Source organism: Melozone crissalis, unplaced genomic scaffold (assembly GCF_028551555.1).
Source record: "Melozone crissalis strain CALT ecotype California unplaced genomic scaffold, PUWL_Pcris_2 ptg000107l_1, whole genome shotgun sequence".
NCBI lineage: Eukaryota > Metazoa > Chordata > Aves > Passeriformes > Passerellidae > Melozone > Melozone crissalis.
Genome location: NW_026535884.1, coordinates 788,605 through 803,076, shown reverse-complemented (window position 1 = coordinate 803,076; position 14,472 = coordinate 788,605). Strand labels below are relative to the sequence as shown.

At 62.1% G+C, this 14,472-nt stretch overlaps 2 protein-coding genes across 2 annotated transcripts; both read right to left on the bottom strand.

Moving 5' to 3' along the window:
• Positions 1 to 391: 391 nt before the first annotated feature.
• TMEM269 (transmembrane protein 269) lies at positions 392 to 4,900 on the bottom strand. Its single transcript, XM_054292074.1, has 6 exons — positions 4,664 to 4,900; positions 3,298 to 3,445; positions 1,998 to 2,095; positions 1,765 to 1,908; positions 618 to 818; positions 392 to 539 (listed from the first exon to the last, which is right to left on the bottom strand). Exons 1-6 carry the CDS (start codon positions 4,686 to 4,688, stop codon positions 430 to 432), a joined length of 726 nt encoding a protein of 241 aa, XP_054148049.1. The 5' UTR covers positions 4,689 to 4,900; the 3' UTR covers positions 392 to 429.
• A 1,638-nt stretch (positions 4,901 to 6,538) lies between these two features.
• LOC128947546 (proproteinase E-like) lies at positions 6,539 to 12,643 on the bottom strand. Its single transcript, XM_054291848.1, has 8 exons — positions 12,601 to 12,643; positions 12,431 to 12,507; positions 11,645 to 11,742; positions 10,218 to 10,352; positions 10,003 to 10,139; positions 9,202 to 9,350; positions 8,931 to 9,125; positions 6,539 to 6,913 (listed from the first exon to the last, which is right to left on the bottom strand). Exons 1-8 carry the CDS (start codon positions 12,641 to 12,643, stop codon positions 6,539 to 6,541), a joined length of 1,209 nt encoding a protein of 402 aa, XP_054147823.1.
• Between the last annotated feature and the right edge of the window lie 1,829 nt (positions 12,644 to 14,472).

The window sequence follows — 14,472 nt, the reverse complement described above, 5'->3', positions numbered from 1 at the left end:
GGGACAGGGATTTTGGGGCTTCCCTCGATCCCCCCAAAGGGTTTCTGGAGGTTCCATTAATCCCCACAAAGGATTGGGATTTTGGGGCTTCCCTCGATCCCCACAAAGGACAGGGGTTTTGGGGCTTCCATCAATCCCCACAGAGGATTGGGATTTTGGGGTTTCCCTCAATCCCCACAAAGGATTGGGATTTTGGGGGTTCCCTCGATCCCCACAAAGGACAGGGGTTTTGGGGTTTCCATTAATCCCCACAAAGGATTGGGATTTTGAGGTTTCCCTGCAGCTGAGCCTTTCTCTTTCTTTACCTTAGCAGCTCCTTCTGCCACCCAGATTCAGCAGGAAGCGCGAAGGGAGGAAGCAGCGCCCGAAGCAAGGACGAGGAGGACGAGGATGAGGATGAGGAAGGCTTTACTAGGCTCTAGGGAGGGCTCAGGCCTTGCAGCTCCAGAGGGCGAAGGGGAAGACGATGTAGGACGTGGCCCAGGCCAGGCAATAAACCGCAGCCACCGCCGTCGGCGCCAGCAGCACGGCCACCACCCCTGTGAGCAGGACAATCCTTGGCCATCCGCTCCCCCTGCCCTTTCACCACCATCCCCAGAGCTCATCCCCGTCCTTACCTCCAGCATAAACCAGTTTCTTCCAGAGCTGTGACTCCAGCACCCTGTCGTGGGGGTAGCAGCCGCAGTCGGCCATGAACAGGGTCATGGCGGTGGCGGCCACGCGCAGCAGGGCCACGTGTCCCCCCGTCAGCAGGAAGGTGCTGGCCAGCAGCGCCGAGGCGTAGGGGCACGGCAGCCCTCGGTAGGTGAAGGGGATCCCTGGGGGGTGGCAGCACTTCAGTGTTGTTGTAGTTTTTATACTTTGTAATACTCTGTAATCGTGTTGTTTTATATCCCCGTATTTCTCCCAGATGGTTTACCCCACATTGTACTCCCCTCCTTTTACCTGTGTAATCCCTCTGCTTTGCTGAGATCATCCCCAAATCCCCACCCTGGCTCTCTATCAATCCCTCAGCATCCCATCCCCTCCATCCAGAACTTTCAGTCCAGGATGTTGAGTGATTGCCCATACGCCAGGGGTCAACCCCTCAAGTGTTTCTCCATACACTGACCTAAGCATCCATTTCCCAGTCTCCATCCCTTAATTTTTCTTATTGGTTAGTAAATTGTTATCTAAGTAAATTTCTTATTGGCTAGTAAATTGTTATCTATAGTAAATTTCTTATTGGTTAGCAAAAAGTTATCTACTTTAGGTTTCCACCTCCCTTTAAATGTAACCTTGGCACCTCTCTGAGGCTCTCAGCAGGAGGGACCCCGAGGTTGTAGGGGCTCCTTTGGATTAACCCCTGCTAAGAGTCCACACCTTCATCTTCATGTTCCAGCATCTTTTCAGCTGCAGGTGATCAGCCTGGCTGCCTTTGGTACCCCCAGGGATCAGCCTGGTTGTCCTTCTGTCCTTCTGTACCCCCAGGGATCAGCCTGGCTGTCCTTCTGTCCTTCTGTACCCCCAGGGATCAGCCTGGCTGTCCTTCTGTCCTTCTGTACCCCCAGGATCAGCCTGGCTCCCTTTGGTACCCCCAGGATCAGCCTGGCTGTCCTTCTGTCCTTCTGTACCCCCAGGATCAGCCTGCCTGCCTTCGGTACCCCCCGGATCTGGCCAGGGTCCCCTCAGTGGCACTCAGAGGGACTCAGTGTCACCCAGAGGGACCAGAACACAATGTGGGGGCTCACAGCCCAATCCCCCCACTTTTAGGGGCTCACTCACCGCTGGAGAAGAAGCAGAGGCGGGCAAACACAGCCAGCACATAGGCCAGGCTCAGCAGCCCGCCCAGCACGCCCTGGGGCTGCAGCAGCAGCGCCGTGCCCAGCCCGAACGTGGTGAAATCCGCAAAATCATCCAGCTTGGCACCTGTGGGGGCAGCGAGGGGCAGTGCCAGGTGGGCACCGGGCACAGGGGACGCCCATGGGGTCAGCCCTGGCCCGGGGGGATGCACTCACCCAGTGCAGAGCAGGCATCGAGCTGCCGGGCCACAGCCCCATCGGCCAGATCCAGCAGGAAACCCAGGAGCAGCAGCCAGCAGGAGTACTGGTATTGCCTAAGGGGGGACACCCCACTTCTCAGACCCTGCTCCCCTCTTTTTCACCCCATTTCCCCCTTGTTTGCCCCATCGTTGAGGGTGGAGGTAAGCCCAGCCACCAGGTTGGCCACAGAGAGAGCAAAACTGGGGAGATCTCCACTTTTCATCCTATCTTTGCCCTATTTCCTCTTTTTTTCTGGCAGAAGCGGGGTGATCCCCACTTTTCAACCTGCATTTTCTTCTTTTTCCCCCCCATTTCCCCTTTTCTGCCCTGCCCTCTTATTTTGGATGGAGGAGAGCCTGACCCCTGAGATTGGCCATGGAGGGAGCAGATCCAGAGTGACCCCCACTTCCCACCTCTTTTTCACCACACTTACACCTTTTTCACCCTATTTCCTCATTTTTCATCACATTTCCCCCATTTTCCAGAAAAGCTGGGGTGACCCCCACTTTTCAACCCTCTTTTTTACCCCTTTTCAGCCCATTTCTTCCATTTTCCCCCCCTCACCCATTGATGCTGCAGAGGCCAAAGGTGAGGAGAGAGCCAAACCACAGTGTCCCCCACTTTGCATCCCCCTTTTTCCCTCCATTCCCTTGATTTTCCTGCAAACCAGGGCAAACCACACATTTCTACCCAATTTTCACCCTATTTCTATCTTTCCTCCCCCTTTTTCCAGCAAACCATGGCAAACTGCACTTTTCTACCCGATTTTCGCCCTATTTCCATCTTTCCTCCCTCCCTTTCCCCCCTTTTCCAGCAAACCAGGGCAAACCACACTTTTCTACTTGATTTTCACCCTATTTCCATCTTTCCACCCTCTCTTTCCCCTTTTTCTAGCAAAACCAGGCTGGCCCCCACTTTTCTACCCAATTTTCACTCTATTTCCATCTTTCCAGCAAACCAGGGCAAACCACACTTTTCTACCCGATTTTCACCCTATCTTTCCTCCCCCTTTTTCCAGCAAACCAGGACAAACCACACTTTTCTACCATCTTTACCCTCTCATTTCCCCCTTTTGCAGAAAAAACCAAGCTGACCCCCATTTCTGCGCCTCTTTTCCACCACATTTCCCATTTTTATCCCATTTTTCCCCACCTATTGAAGCTGCAGATGCAGGAGGGGACCCTGCCCACCAGCTTGGCCACAAGGGGAGCACACCCAGTGTGACCCCCATTCCCCAGCCCCGATTTTCCCCCCGTTTTTCCCAGTTTTTCCCCACCTGTTGACGCTGCAGAGGATGGAGGAGAGCCCCGCCAGCAGGTTGGCCACGGAGATGCCGTTGGCCGCGTTTTTCCGCAGGAATTCCAGCGCCCGGCCCCTTCCCGCCTGCTCGCTCAGCACCAGCTTCTTGGTGGACTGGAAAATACCTACAAACCCCCCAGCGTGTTCCAAACCACGGAGGGGCTGCAGCCCCCCTCAAAAAAAACCAAACATAGCAGGGTTGGTGCAGGGGTTCCCCCTCCTCAAACCAAAATCCCCCAAAATCTCTTTAGGAAAGCAGCAGGGGATTGATTCGTGCAAGCTCTGCTGCTGAGCTCCCCACCGGCGGCCGAAAAAATGGAATAAAAGAGGCCAAAAAAAAAAAAAAAAAAGGCAAAGAAATGAATAAAAGAACCGTAAAAATATAATAAAATAAAGAAAAAAATTAAGCCGAACCCAAGCTTAGACTAAAAGCCAACCCCGGTTTAAGCTCTATGGATCTTATATACCTATCGGGCTAAGCTTTAGGGAAAGAATTTAAGGGTCCTGTCCTTTGCCCCCCGCCTTTGCCGTGTCCCAAAGCCAGGCAGATCCTTCATCTGAAAGAAAACAGCACGTCAGAGCAAGACAAACCCCTCCCGAACCCCCTCAGAGCCCCCCCGGAGCCGCTCCATCGCCGGGACGCCACCAGAAGCAGCTCCCCAGGTGGGAAAAGCCAGCAAAAGCGGCGGCAGAGGAGCCCAGGAGGTGCCGGGGGTCGGCGGCTCCGAGCCGGGAGCGACCTTTGGACACCGCGCCCGGAGCCGGGCTGAGCCCGGGCTGAGCCGGGAAAATCCCCCCGCATTCCCGCACGGCCGCCGCGGATCTTTGGGGCCGCGCTCCCCACCTGTATCCCTCAATTCGGGGTGAGTTTGGGGATGTTGGAGAGTGGAATTTTAGGGATTTGCCGTCCCTTTCCCATTCCCGAGGCGCCGGGAATGTTCCGGAGCTGCGGCAGCACCGGCTCCAGGCACCTGCGAGCGTCGCAAACCCGGGCACGGCCGGGGCCCCCCAGCTCGCCCGATCCTGGCGTTTGTCACCCCAAAATCTCCGTGCTGGGATGGGAGGGAATTCCTTAACCCTGCGCAGCTCCAGCTGCTTTTATCTTTACTTTGTGGGGGGAAACAAGGTGATTTTGGCTCTTTCCAGGTGCGTTACGAGGCGCAAAGAAAAGGGGTTCAGCCACCACAAATTCAAAGTTAACCTACTTTTGGGGGGCTATGCATGTATTTTACAAATTTCTGCCCCCATAACCCTAATTTTTCTCCTAACTCCCGCCAAATGATAATTTTTAGGGATGGGGGACACCTCGCCAAGGGGCCGAGCGGCATCCAGGTGACACTTACCGACCGGCGGTGACACCATCCACATGGCGGCGGCGGCTGCGGCAGCGGCGACAGTGACGCCCCGGCCCGGGGAAACTGAGGCAGGGGCCGCTCCGTGGGGCTCCGCGCGGTGCCGCGTTATATAAGGAAAAGCCTCTCGGGCTGAGTCACCCGGCGGGGGTGGGTCCGGCCAGAGGCCACGGACACGGACACGGGGGGTTCGCAGCCGCTTGGCACCACCGGCGAGGGAGGAGCTGCCCCGGGGGGCCGGGGGGCCATGCCAGGCTCGCCGTGCCCCTGCCAGCCTCCCGGCGCCCCTGCCAGCCTCCCGGTGCCCACGCCAGGCTCGCAGCACCGGTGCCAGGCTCGCAGCGCTTGTGCCAAGCCTGCGGCGCCCGTGCCAGGCTCGCAGCGCCCGTGCCAGGCTCGCAGCACCCACAACGGCAGGGCCGGGCTGGCAGCACCCATGGGGCGCTGATAGCACCTGTGTCACACTCGCAGCTCGGGTGTCTCGCTGATAACACCCGTGCCAGGCTCGCAGCGCCCTTGTCGCTCTGCTGACACCTCTCACAGCGCCCATTCCAGGCTCACTCCTCGCCTCCTGCAGGTGTGGACCCCCCGTGCCACGCTCATGGCACCTCTGCCAGCTTTGCAGCCCCTTGGGCAGGCTCACCCCACCCACACCCAGCTCATGGCACCCATCCCACACCCCCAGCACCCATCCCACACTCCAGCACCCATCCCGCACTCATGGAGCACATGCCAGGCTCTCAGGGCCCATCCCAGGATTGCACCATCCGTGCCAGGCTCACAGCACCCCTGCCACACTCACAGCACCCTTGCCAGGCTCACAGCGCCCATATCCTGCTCACAACACTCATGCCAGGCTCACAGCACCCCTGGCAGGCCCACAGCACCCATGCCACACTCACAGCACCCCTGCCAGGCTCACAGTGCTCACACCGTGCTTTGTATTGCCCATGCCAGGTTCAAAGCACCCACCCCACACTCACAGCACTCATTCCAGGCTCACAGCACCCATCCCATGCCCACAGCACCCATGCCAGGCTTACAGCACCCATCCCACACTAACAGCACCCATGCCATACTCACAAAACCTCTGCCAAGTGTTCACCACCTGTATTTGTGCGGTGCTTATAGCAGCACACAGCCCCACACCAGTCCCACGGCAGCCTCACAGCCCCACACCAGTGCCATGACACCCACACCAGTCCCACAGCCCCACACCAGTCCCAAACACCCACACCAGTCCCACAGCACCCACACCAGTCCCACAGCCCCACACCAGTCCCAAACACCCACACCAGTCCCACAGCCCCACACCAGCCCCACACCAGTCCCACAACACCCACACCAGTCCCATGGCACCCACACCAGTCCCACAACACCCACACCAGTCCCACAGCCCCACACCAGTCCCAAACACCCACACCAGTCCCACAGCCCCACACCAGCCCCACACCAGTCCCAAACACCCACACCAGTCCCACAACACCCACACCAGTCCCACAGCACCCACACCAGTCCCACAGCCCCACACCAGCCCCACACCAGTCCCACAACACCCACACCAGTCCCATGGCACCCACACCAGTCCCACAACACCCACACCAGCCCCACAGCCCCACACCAGCCCCACACCAGTCCCACAGCCCCACAGCAGCCCCCTGGCACTGCCACACACCTATCCCTGCACCCACTGCCAGCACAGCATGACTGCACTCAAAAAGTGCCACCACCCTGTGCCACCCCACCCCAGCTCCCACCAGTGGCACGGTGGGTACAGCGGGTGCCCCCCACCCTCACCCCCTGCCCTGGGTCCCCTTTTCCACCACCCTGGGCCTGTGCCAGGTGGCCCCAACTTGTGCAAGGGTGTCACGAGCTGGGGGAGCCGAGCCTCCCCCTGGCCCGGAGCAAAGGGCCGGCGATAGCGAGGGGGCTGCGGGGCGGGCGACACCGCCAGGGCCACCGGCGGGGGAGCAAAGGTCCCCGAGGACACGGCGACAAGGAGCCCATAAAACTTATACAGCCCTGCAGCTGGAATTTTCCACGCGGATCGCAGCGGGAATCGGGGGTGCTGCAGAGCCCCGGGGTGGGGGGGTGGCCCCGGGGTGCCCCGTTGGGGGGTCCCAGGGTGCCGGTGGCAGCGAGGACACCGTGAAAGGGCTCTTTGTTCCCGGTCACGCGCCGGTGCCGGCCGTTGCGAGGAGACGGCCGGGCCAGGAGGGCCACGGCCATGGGCACCGGGCCCTGGGGCACCCCGAGGGGGCTGTGCCACTGCCTGGGGGGGGCACGGCCCCGTGGGGGCACGGGATGGCACTGGGTGCCCCATAGGGGACATGCGGGTGTCCTCAGGGCACACAGAGCCACCGCGCCGGTGTGTGTTGGGGTGCCCATGGCAGCAGGTGCCCATGGCACAGGGCACTTGGGGGTGCTATGTCACCTGAGTGCCATCCCTGTGGCACCCGGGTACCCATCCCTGTGGGATCTGCGTGTATAAGGGTGCCATCTCCGTGGCATCTTGGTGCTGTGTCACCTGAGTGCCATCCCTGTGGCACGTGGGTACCCATCCCTATGAGATCTGGGTGTCTCAGGTGCCCATCCCTGTGGCACTGGGGTGTTTCTGGGTGTCCATGCCCATGGCATTGGGCACTTTGGGGTGCTGTGTCACCTGAGTGCCATCCCTGTGACACCCGGGTACCCATCCCTGTGAGAATGGGGTGTCTCTGGGTGCCCATCCCTGTGAGAATGGGGTCTCTGGGTGTCCATGCCCATGACATTGGGCACGTTGGGGTGCTTGACGCTGTGTGTGTCACCTGAGTGCCACCCCTGTGGCACCTGGGTGCCCATCCCTGTGGGATCTGGGTGTCTGAGGTGCCATCTCCACAGCATCTGGGCACCTATGGGTGTCTGGGCACCTCTCAGTCTATCCCCATGGTGTCTGAGTATCTCTGGGGACCCATCTCTGTGGCACTGGGGTGTCTCTGGGTGTCCATGCCCATGGCACAGGGCACTTTGGGGTGCTTGGTGTTGTGTCACCTGAGTGGCACCCGGGTGCCCATCCCTGTGGGATCTGGGTGTCTGAGGTGCCATCTCCACAGCATCTGGGCACCTATGGGTGTCTGGGCACTTCTCAGGGTCTGTCCCCATGATGTCTGAGTATCTCTGGGTGCCCATCCCTGTGGCACTGGGGTGTCTCTGGGTGCCCATCCCTGGGAGAATGGGGTGTCTTTGGGTGTCCATGCCCGTGACATTGGGCACTTTGGGGTGCTTCCAGTACTGCCTGCTGGTAATGGTGCAGCCCCTGCTGCCCCCAGACCCCTGCCCAGCACAAGGACCACAAGGACACACTGGTGCCAGCTGTTGGTGTTTATTGGTTTATTTGCCCGATGCCAGGCCGGGGGGTGTTGATGACAAGGACGCTGCCATGCTCAGTTGTTGTTCATGGTCTGGAAGGGAGAAGTTTCTAAGACAGGAGGACAGCACCCCCAACACCCTGACACCCCAACACTCTAATAACCCAAAACCCCAGCACCCCATCACCTCAGCACCATGGCATCCCAGCACCCCAGGAGCCTGGCACACCAGTGCCCAGCACCCCAGAACCCAGCACCATGGCTCCCCAGAACCCACAGTCCTGGTACCCCATTGCCCCGACACCCCAATTCCCTGGCTCCCCAGAACCCACAGTCCTGGTACCCCATTGCCCCGACACCCCAATTCCCTGGCACCCCAAAACCCAGAGCCCTGGTACCCCATCACCTCAGAGCTCTGGCAAACCTTTGTCCTGGCACCCCGGAGACCTGGTGCCATGGTACCCTGGCATGCCAGCAGTTCAGAGCCCTTTTTCCTCAGCTCCATGACACAAGCACCCCAGTGCTGTGGCACATCTGTGCCCTGGCACTTTGGCACCCCACTGCCCTGGCACCCAGCAGCCTGGTACCCTGGTAGATCCCAGCACCCTAGAGCACCCTGGCACCGACACCTGGCACCCCAGCAGCATGGCACCCTGGCAGTCCCATCCTCTGGTACCCTAGCATCAGAGCACCCCAACAATCTGATACACCAATACCCTGGCACCTTGGCAGCCCAGCAGCCTGGCCCCTTTTCCCCCTGGTGCCCTGGTGCCCTGGTACCCCAATTCCCTGGCACCCCAATTCCCTGGCACTCCAGAACCCAGCACCCTGATATGGCATCCCAATTCCCCAGCCCCCTGGCATCCAATTCCCTGGCATCCTGACACCATGATATCCCAATTCCCTGGCACCCTTGCCCCCCGGCAGCCCAGGATCCCCTTCCCTGTGCCCACCTCAGCAATCCAGTCCTCGAAGGCGGACACGCGGGTGAACACCGTGGGTTTCTTGGCAGCGTTGCAGCCCAGGGCAGACACGAAGCTGGCGATGCCGTGCACCTCCCAGGTGCCATCCTCAGCCTGGCAGTTCAGGGGTCCCCCGGAGTCGCCCTGAGGGGTGGGGTGAGGCCGGGTCAGCACCACAGTGGGTCTGGGATGTGCCCCCTCCCCCCAGAGCGGTACCCACGTTGCATCCGGATTTCTCGGCGCCGCCGGCGCAGATCATGGTCTTGCGGATGGCCAGGGCGCCCCACCAGTCAGGCTGGGTGCAGTGCTCGTAATCCACCACGGGCAGCTCGGCCTGCTGCAGCCGGTCCGGCAGAGTAGACCCCCCAGCTGTGGGATCAGAGCATCGGGGTGTGCACATGGCCATCCGTCTGTCCATCCATCCATCCATCCATCCATCCATCCATCATTCATCCATCCCTCATCCATCCATCCATCCATCCATCCATCCATCCATCATCCATCCATCCATCCATCTGTCCATCCATCCATCCATCCATCCATCCATCTGTCCATCCATCCATCATCCATCCATCCATCATCCATCCATCCATCCATCCATCCATCCATCCATCCATCCATCCATCTGTCCATCCATGCCTCTCTCTACCTCCCCATTCATCTCCCCATCTGTTCTCCATCCCTCCACCCAACCCTCCCTTCCCTCCACATCCCACCATCCCTTCAACCATCTCCCCAACCATCCGTCCCTCCATCTCCCCATCCCATCCCATCCATCATCCATCCATCCATCCATCCATCATCCATCCATCATCCATCCATCCATCCATCCATCCATCCATCCATCCATCCATCCAATTCTCATCCATCCCTCATCCCTTCCTTCCATCTCCCCAACCATTCCCCATTTGTCCATCCCCCCTCCACCTTCCCATCCATTTCCCCGCCTATCCCTCTGTCCATCCCCCCTGCCCGCCCACTCCCCTCCATCCCGGCTGTCTGTCTGTCTGTCCGTACGCACTGGTGAGCAGTCCCCAGCCGCTGAGCACGCACGGGTACCCGTTGGGCAGCACGGAGCCGGCGGGCGGCAGCCGCCCCACCTGCACCTGCGCCGAGAGCACGGCCGGGCGCTGCAGCTTCATCAGGGCGATGTCATTGCTGCGGGGGGACAGAGGTCAGAGGGGCGGCCGGGGGTGGCACGGCGTCCCCAGCCCCCTCCCCAGGGACCCCGCTCACCCACAGGCCGCGCAGAAGCTGAGCCACTTGGGGTGCACGAAGATGTCGTCGGAGTTGACGGGGATGCGCTGCTCGGAGCCCTCCCCGGTGCTCATGTCGTACTCGCCCAGCACCACCTGGTACGTGCGGGATTTGCTGCGGGGAAAGGGGGGGTCAGGGCGTGCGGCGCTCCCTCGGCATCCCTGCTGCACCCGGGAGCCTTTCATGCACCCACACGCTCTGCCCTGCACTCTAAATCAATGTCCTGTGCCATTCCATGCGCCAAATGTGCGTCCAAACTCACCTCTCCGCGCCCTGAACCCCATCTCCTCTGCACCCTGAGCCTCTTCCTGCACCCAAACCCCGGCCCTGCACCCAAACCCCGGCCCTGCACCCAAACCCCCGGCCCTGCACCCAAACCCCGGCCCTGCACCCAAACCCCCGGCCCTGCACCCAAACCCCAGCCCTGCACCCAAACCCCGGCCCTGCACCCAAACCCCGGCCCTGCACCCAAACCCCCGGCCCTGCACCTCCCCATGCACCCACCCTGCGCCCAAACTCACCCCCTGCCCTCTGAGCCCCCTCCCTGCATCCATCCCTGCATCCACTTTGCACTTCTCACCCCACCCATGCACTCCATGCATTTGGCAATTCCTCCCTGCACCGGGAATGCCCTCCCTGCCCCCAGAACCACGTCTTGCACTCAGGACTCCCTCCCTGCACCCCTTCCGTACCCAGGACCCCCCTGTGCCCCCATGAACCTTCTCCATGCGCCCAACCCTGTACCCCACATCCCCTCCTGCACCCCTCCCTGCACCCCACATCCCCTCCTGCTCCCACCCCTGCACCCCACATCCCCTCCTGCTCCCACCCCTGTGCCCTGCGCTCCTCCTGCAGCCGTTCTGCGCTCCCTCCAGCGCAGGCTCCCGCTACACCCACCTCTCCAGCCTGCCCCCCTCCCTGCACTCTGGTGCCCTTCTGCACCCTTCCTGCACCCACCCCCGTATCCAACACCCACTTCCGCACCCCAACACCCAGCTCTGCACCCCGCGTCTCTTCCACGCAGCTCTCTGCACTCCTCCCTGCCCGCAGCCCCATCTCACAGCCCCCATCCCGCTCCCCCCATCTCACAGACCCCATCCTGGATCCCTCATCTCTGCAGCCCCATCCCGCAGCTCCAATCCTGGAGCCCCGTCCCGGTGCCTGGTCCTGGCGTCCCCATCTCGGTGCCTCCATCTCGGTGCCCCCATCCCTGCAGCCCCATCCCCATCCCGCAGCCCCCGTTCCGGTGCCCCCATCCCGCATCCCCCATCCCGCAGCCCCATCCCCACCCTACAGCCCCCATCCCTGTGCCCCGATCCCGGTGCCCGCATCCCACATCCCACACCCCACACCCCCACAGCCCCATCCCCGTGCCCGGTGCCCATCCCGGTGCCCGATGCCCTCACGAGATGCAGTGCGCGGCCGTCATCACCCAGTTGGCCGCGATCAGGGTGCCCCCGCAGGTGTGGCGGAAGGTCCCGTCCCGCTCGTACTGCAGCGAGATCTGAGGGGGAAGAGACAGCGCTGGGTGCCACCGACCCACACGGGTCCCTCTGTCCCCCTGCCCTTCTGTTCCCCTGTCCCTCTGTCCCGCTGTCCCCCCTCTCCCCTCTCCCTCTGTCCGCTCTCCCTCTGTCGCCCCGTCCCCTGTCCCACTGTCCCCATTTCCCACTGTCCCCCTGTCCCGCTGTCTCCTTGTCTGTCCCGCTGTCCCCCTGTCCCGCTGTCTCCTTGTCTGTCCCCCTGTCCTTCTGTGCCCCCATCCCCTCGTCCCCCCTGTCCCTCTGTCTCTCTGTCCCCCTGTCCTCCTATCTGTCCCGCTGTCCCTCTGTCCCCCTGTCCCATGTCCCCTTGTCCTGATGCCCCCCATGTCCCCCTATCCCCTGTCCTCCTGTCTGCCTCGCTGTCCCCCTGTCTGTCCCCCTGTCCTCCTATCTGTCTCGCTGTCCCCCTGTCCTCCTGTCTGTCCCCTGTCCCCCTGTCTGTCTGTCCCCCTCTCCCCGGTCCCCCTGTCTCTCCCTCTGTCACCCTGTCTGTCCCTCTGTGCCCCGGTCTGTCCCCCGTTCCCCTGTCTGTCCCCTGTCCCCTTGTCTGTCCCGCTGTCCCTCTGTCCCCCGTCCCCCTGTCTGTCCCGCTGTCCCCCTGTCTGTCTGTCCCCCTGTCTGTCCCCTGTCCCCCCGTCCGTCCCTCACCTGCCAGGGCCAGCTGTAGGGCTCCGCATCCTGCCCGTTGACCACGCGGGACTCGGGCAGCACGGCGGCGCGGGCACCTGCGGGACACGGGGACACGGTGGCACCGTCACCCCCCGGCATCCCCCAGCCAGCCGAGCCTGGGGACGCGGGGGGCTCAGGGGACACCTCACCGCCGGCCACCAGCAGCAGGACAAGGCTCAGCAGCGCAGCCATGGCTCCGGTGTGGCTGTCCCGGGGCGCCCGCCCGCCTTAAATCCCCGCGGGCACCCAAGGGCACCGCTGGGAACGGGCACCCGGTGCCCAGCTGGGCCCTGGGGGGGTTAAACATTAACCTGGGCCTTGGGGGGACGTGGCACTGGCACCCGGCCAGCGGGGACCCTGCAGGTCCCGAAGCCCCTGTCCCTGCTGCTGCCGCTGCCCCCGTGCCCCCTGTGCGCCCCCAGAGTGCCCCATGCCCACCCCATGCCCCCACAGCCCCTCTGAGTGCCCCCCCAGTGCCCCCCTTAGCCCCAGTGCCCCCCACAGTCCCCACAGCTCTCTGTGTGCCCCACAGTGCCCTCTGTGCCTCCCTGAGCCCCCTGTACCCCCAGAGTCACCACAAGCACCCCCTGTGCCCCTGGTGGCCTCCAGCCCTCCCCACCCCCTGGGCCCCACAACCACCCCTGTCCCCCCCATTCCCTGCGCCCTTGCTGTGCCCATGTGGCTCCCGTACCCTTCATGGGCTCAGTGCCCCTCACACCCTCCCCTCCTGCACCCCCAGAGCCCCCACAGCCATCCCAGGTGCCCTCCACAGTGTCCACATGGCCCCCATGGACTGGATGGCCCCATGGGTCCCTCCTCCCACACCCCATAGCATTTCCATCTACCCCTGTGCCCCCACAGCCCCCCAATCACCTCTGCTGCCCCCACAGCCCCCCAATCACCTCCACTGCCCTCCATAGCCCCCCAATCACCTCCACTGCCCCCCATAGCCCCCCAATCACCTCCACTGCCCCCCATAGCCCCCCAATCACCTCTGCTGCCCCCACAGCCCCCTGCAGCCAGCCCTGTGCCCCCCATGTTCCCATACAGCCCCTATGGCCCTCATGTACCCCCCATCCCACAGCCCATGGTCCCTGTGCCCCCCATATGCCCCGTGCCCTGACCCCCCTGCCCCCCTCCCAGAACCCACAGCCCTCACAATCACCCCCTAAACCCTTTAAACCCCTGTGCCCCCCAATGTCTGCCATGCTTCTTGTGTTCCCCATGTACCCCCCGTACTGTCCTGTGCCCCAATGACTCCTCCTGCACCCCTATAGCCCCCCTAAATCACTTTATGTCCCTGGTGTGCCCTATAGGCCCTATAAACCTCAGTGTGCCCACAGCCCGGAGCCCCTGGTACCCCCATAGCCCCTGTACCCCCCTAGTGACCCCATAGTGCCCTCTCCACACCCCTGGTACCCCCATAGCTCCCTTCCCCTGGTACCCCCATAGCCCCTATAGCCCCCCTGTGCCCCCATAGCCCCTGTACCCCCATAGTGCCCCCTCTACACCCCTGGTACCCCCATAGCTCCTGTAACCCCCCTGGTACCCCCATAGACCCTATAGCCCCCCTGTGCCCCCCATGTCCCCCCCATTGCCCCCAAACTCCCTCACACACCCGGGGGGGTCCCCACGCACCCCAGAACCCTCGTGGAAGTTCCCACAGGAGTTCTCCATGTCCCTGCAGTGTCCCCACGTGCTCCCATGACCCTGTACAAGTCTCCAGAGGGGACACCTGTGTCCCCGTTAAAGTTCCCAGGGGTGTCCCAAGGTGTCCCCATGCACGCCCATGTCCTTGTAAATGTTCCCAGGGGTGTCCCAAGTGTCCCCACGTGCTCCCATGTCCTTGTAAATGTTGTCAGAGGTGTCCCAGGGCGTCCCCACGCACCCCAGAACCCTCATGGAAGTTCCCACAGGAGTTCTCCATGTCCCTGCAGTGTCCCCAAGTGCTCCCATGACCCTGTACAAGTCCCCAGAGGTGACACCTATGGCCCTGTTAAAGTTCCCAAGGTGTCCCATGC

What these genes read in the sequence shown, in the direction of transcription:
- TMEM269 (XM_054292074.1), bottom strand. Translation starts at nt 4,688, where the DNA reads ATGTGGATGGTGTCACCGCCGGTCG. An exon ending in ATCCTCTGCAGCGTCAACAG is followed by an intron (nt 2,096 to 3,297) that starts GTGGGGAAAAAC and finishes GTCCCCCCTTAG; the next exon opens with GCAATACCAGTACTCCTGCT. An exon ending in CGATGCCTGCTCTGCACTGG is followed by an intron (nt 1,909 to 1,997) that starts GTGAGTGCATCC and finishes CTGCCCCCACAG; the next exon opens with GTGCCAAGCTGGATGATTTT.
- LOC128947546 (XM_054291848.1), bottom strand. Translation starts at nt 12,643, where the DNA reads ATGGCTGCGCTGCTGAGCCTTGTCCTGCTGCTGGTGGCCGGCG. An exon ending in CCTGCTGCTGGTGGCCGGCG is followed by an intron (nt 12,508 to 12,600) that starts GTGAGGTGTCCC and finishes CGTGTCCCGCAG; the next exon opens with GTGCCCGCGCCGCCGTGCTG. An exon ending in CCGAGAAATCCGGATGCAAC is followed by an intron (nt 9,126 to 9,201) that starts GTGGGTACCGCT and finishes CCCACCCCTCAG; the next exon opens with GGCGACTCCGGGGGACCCCT.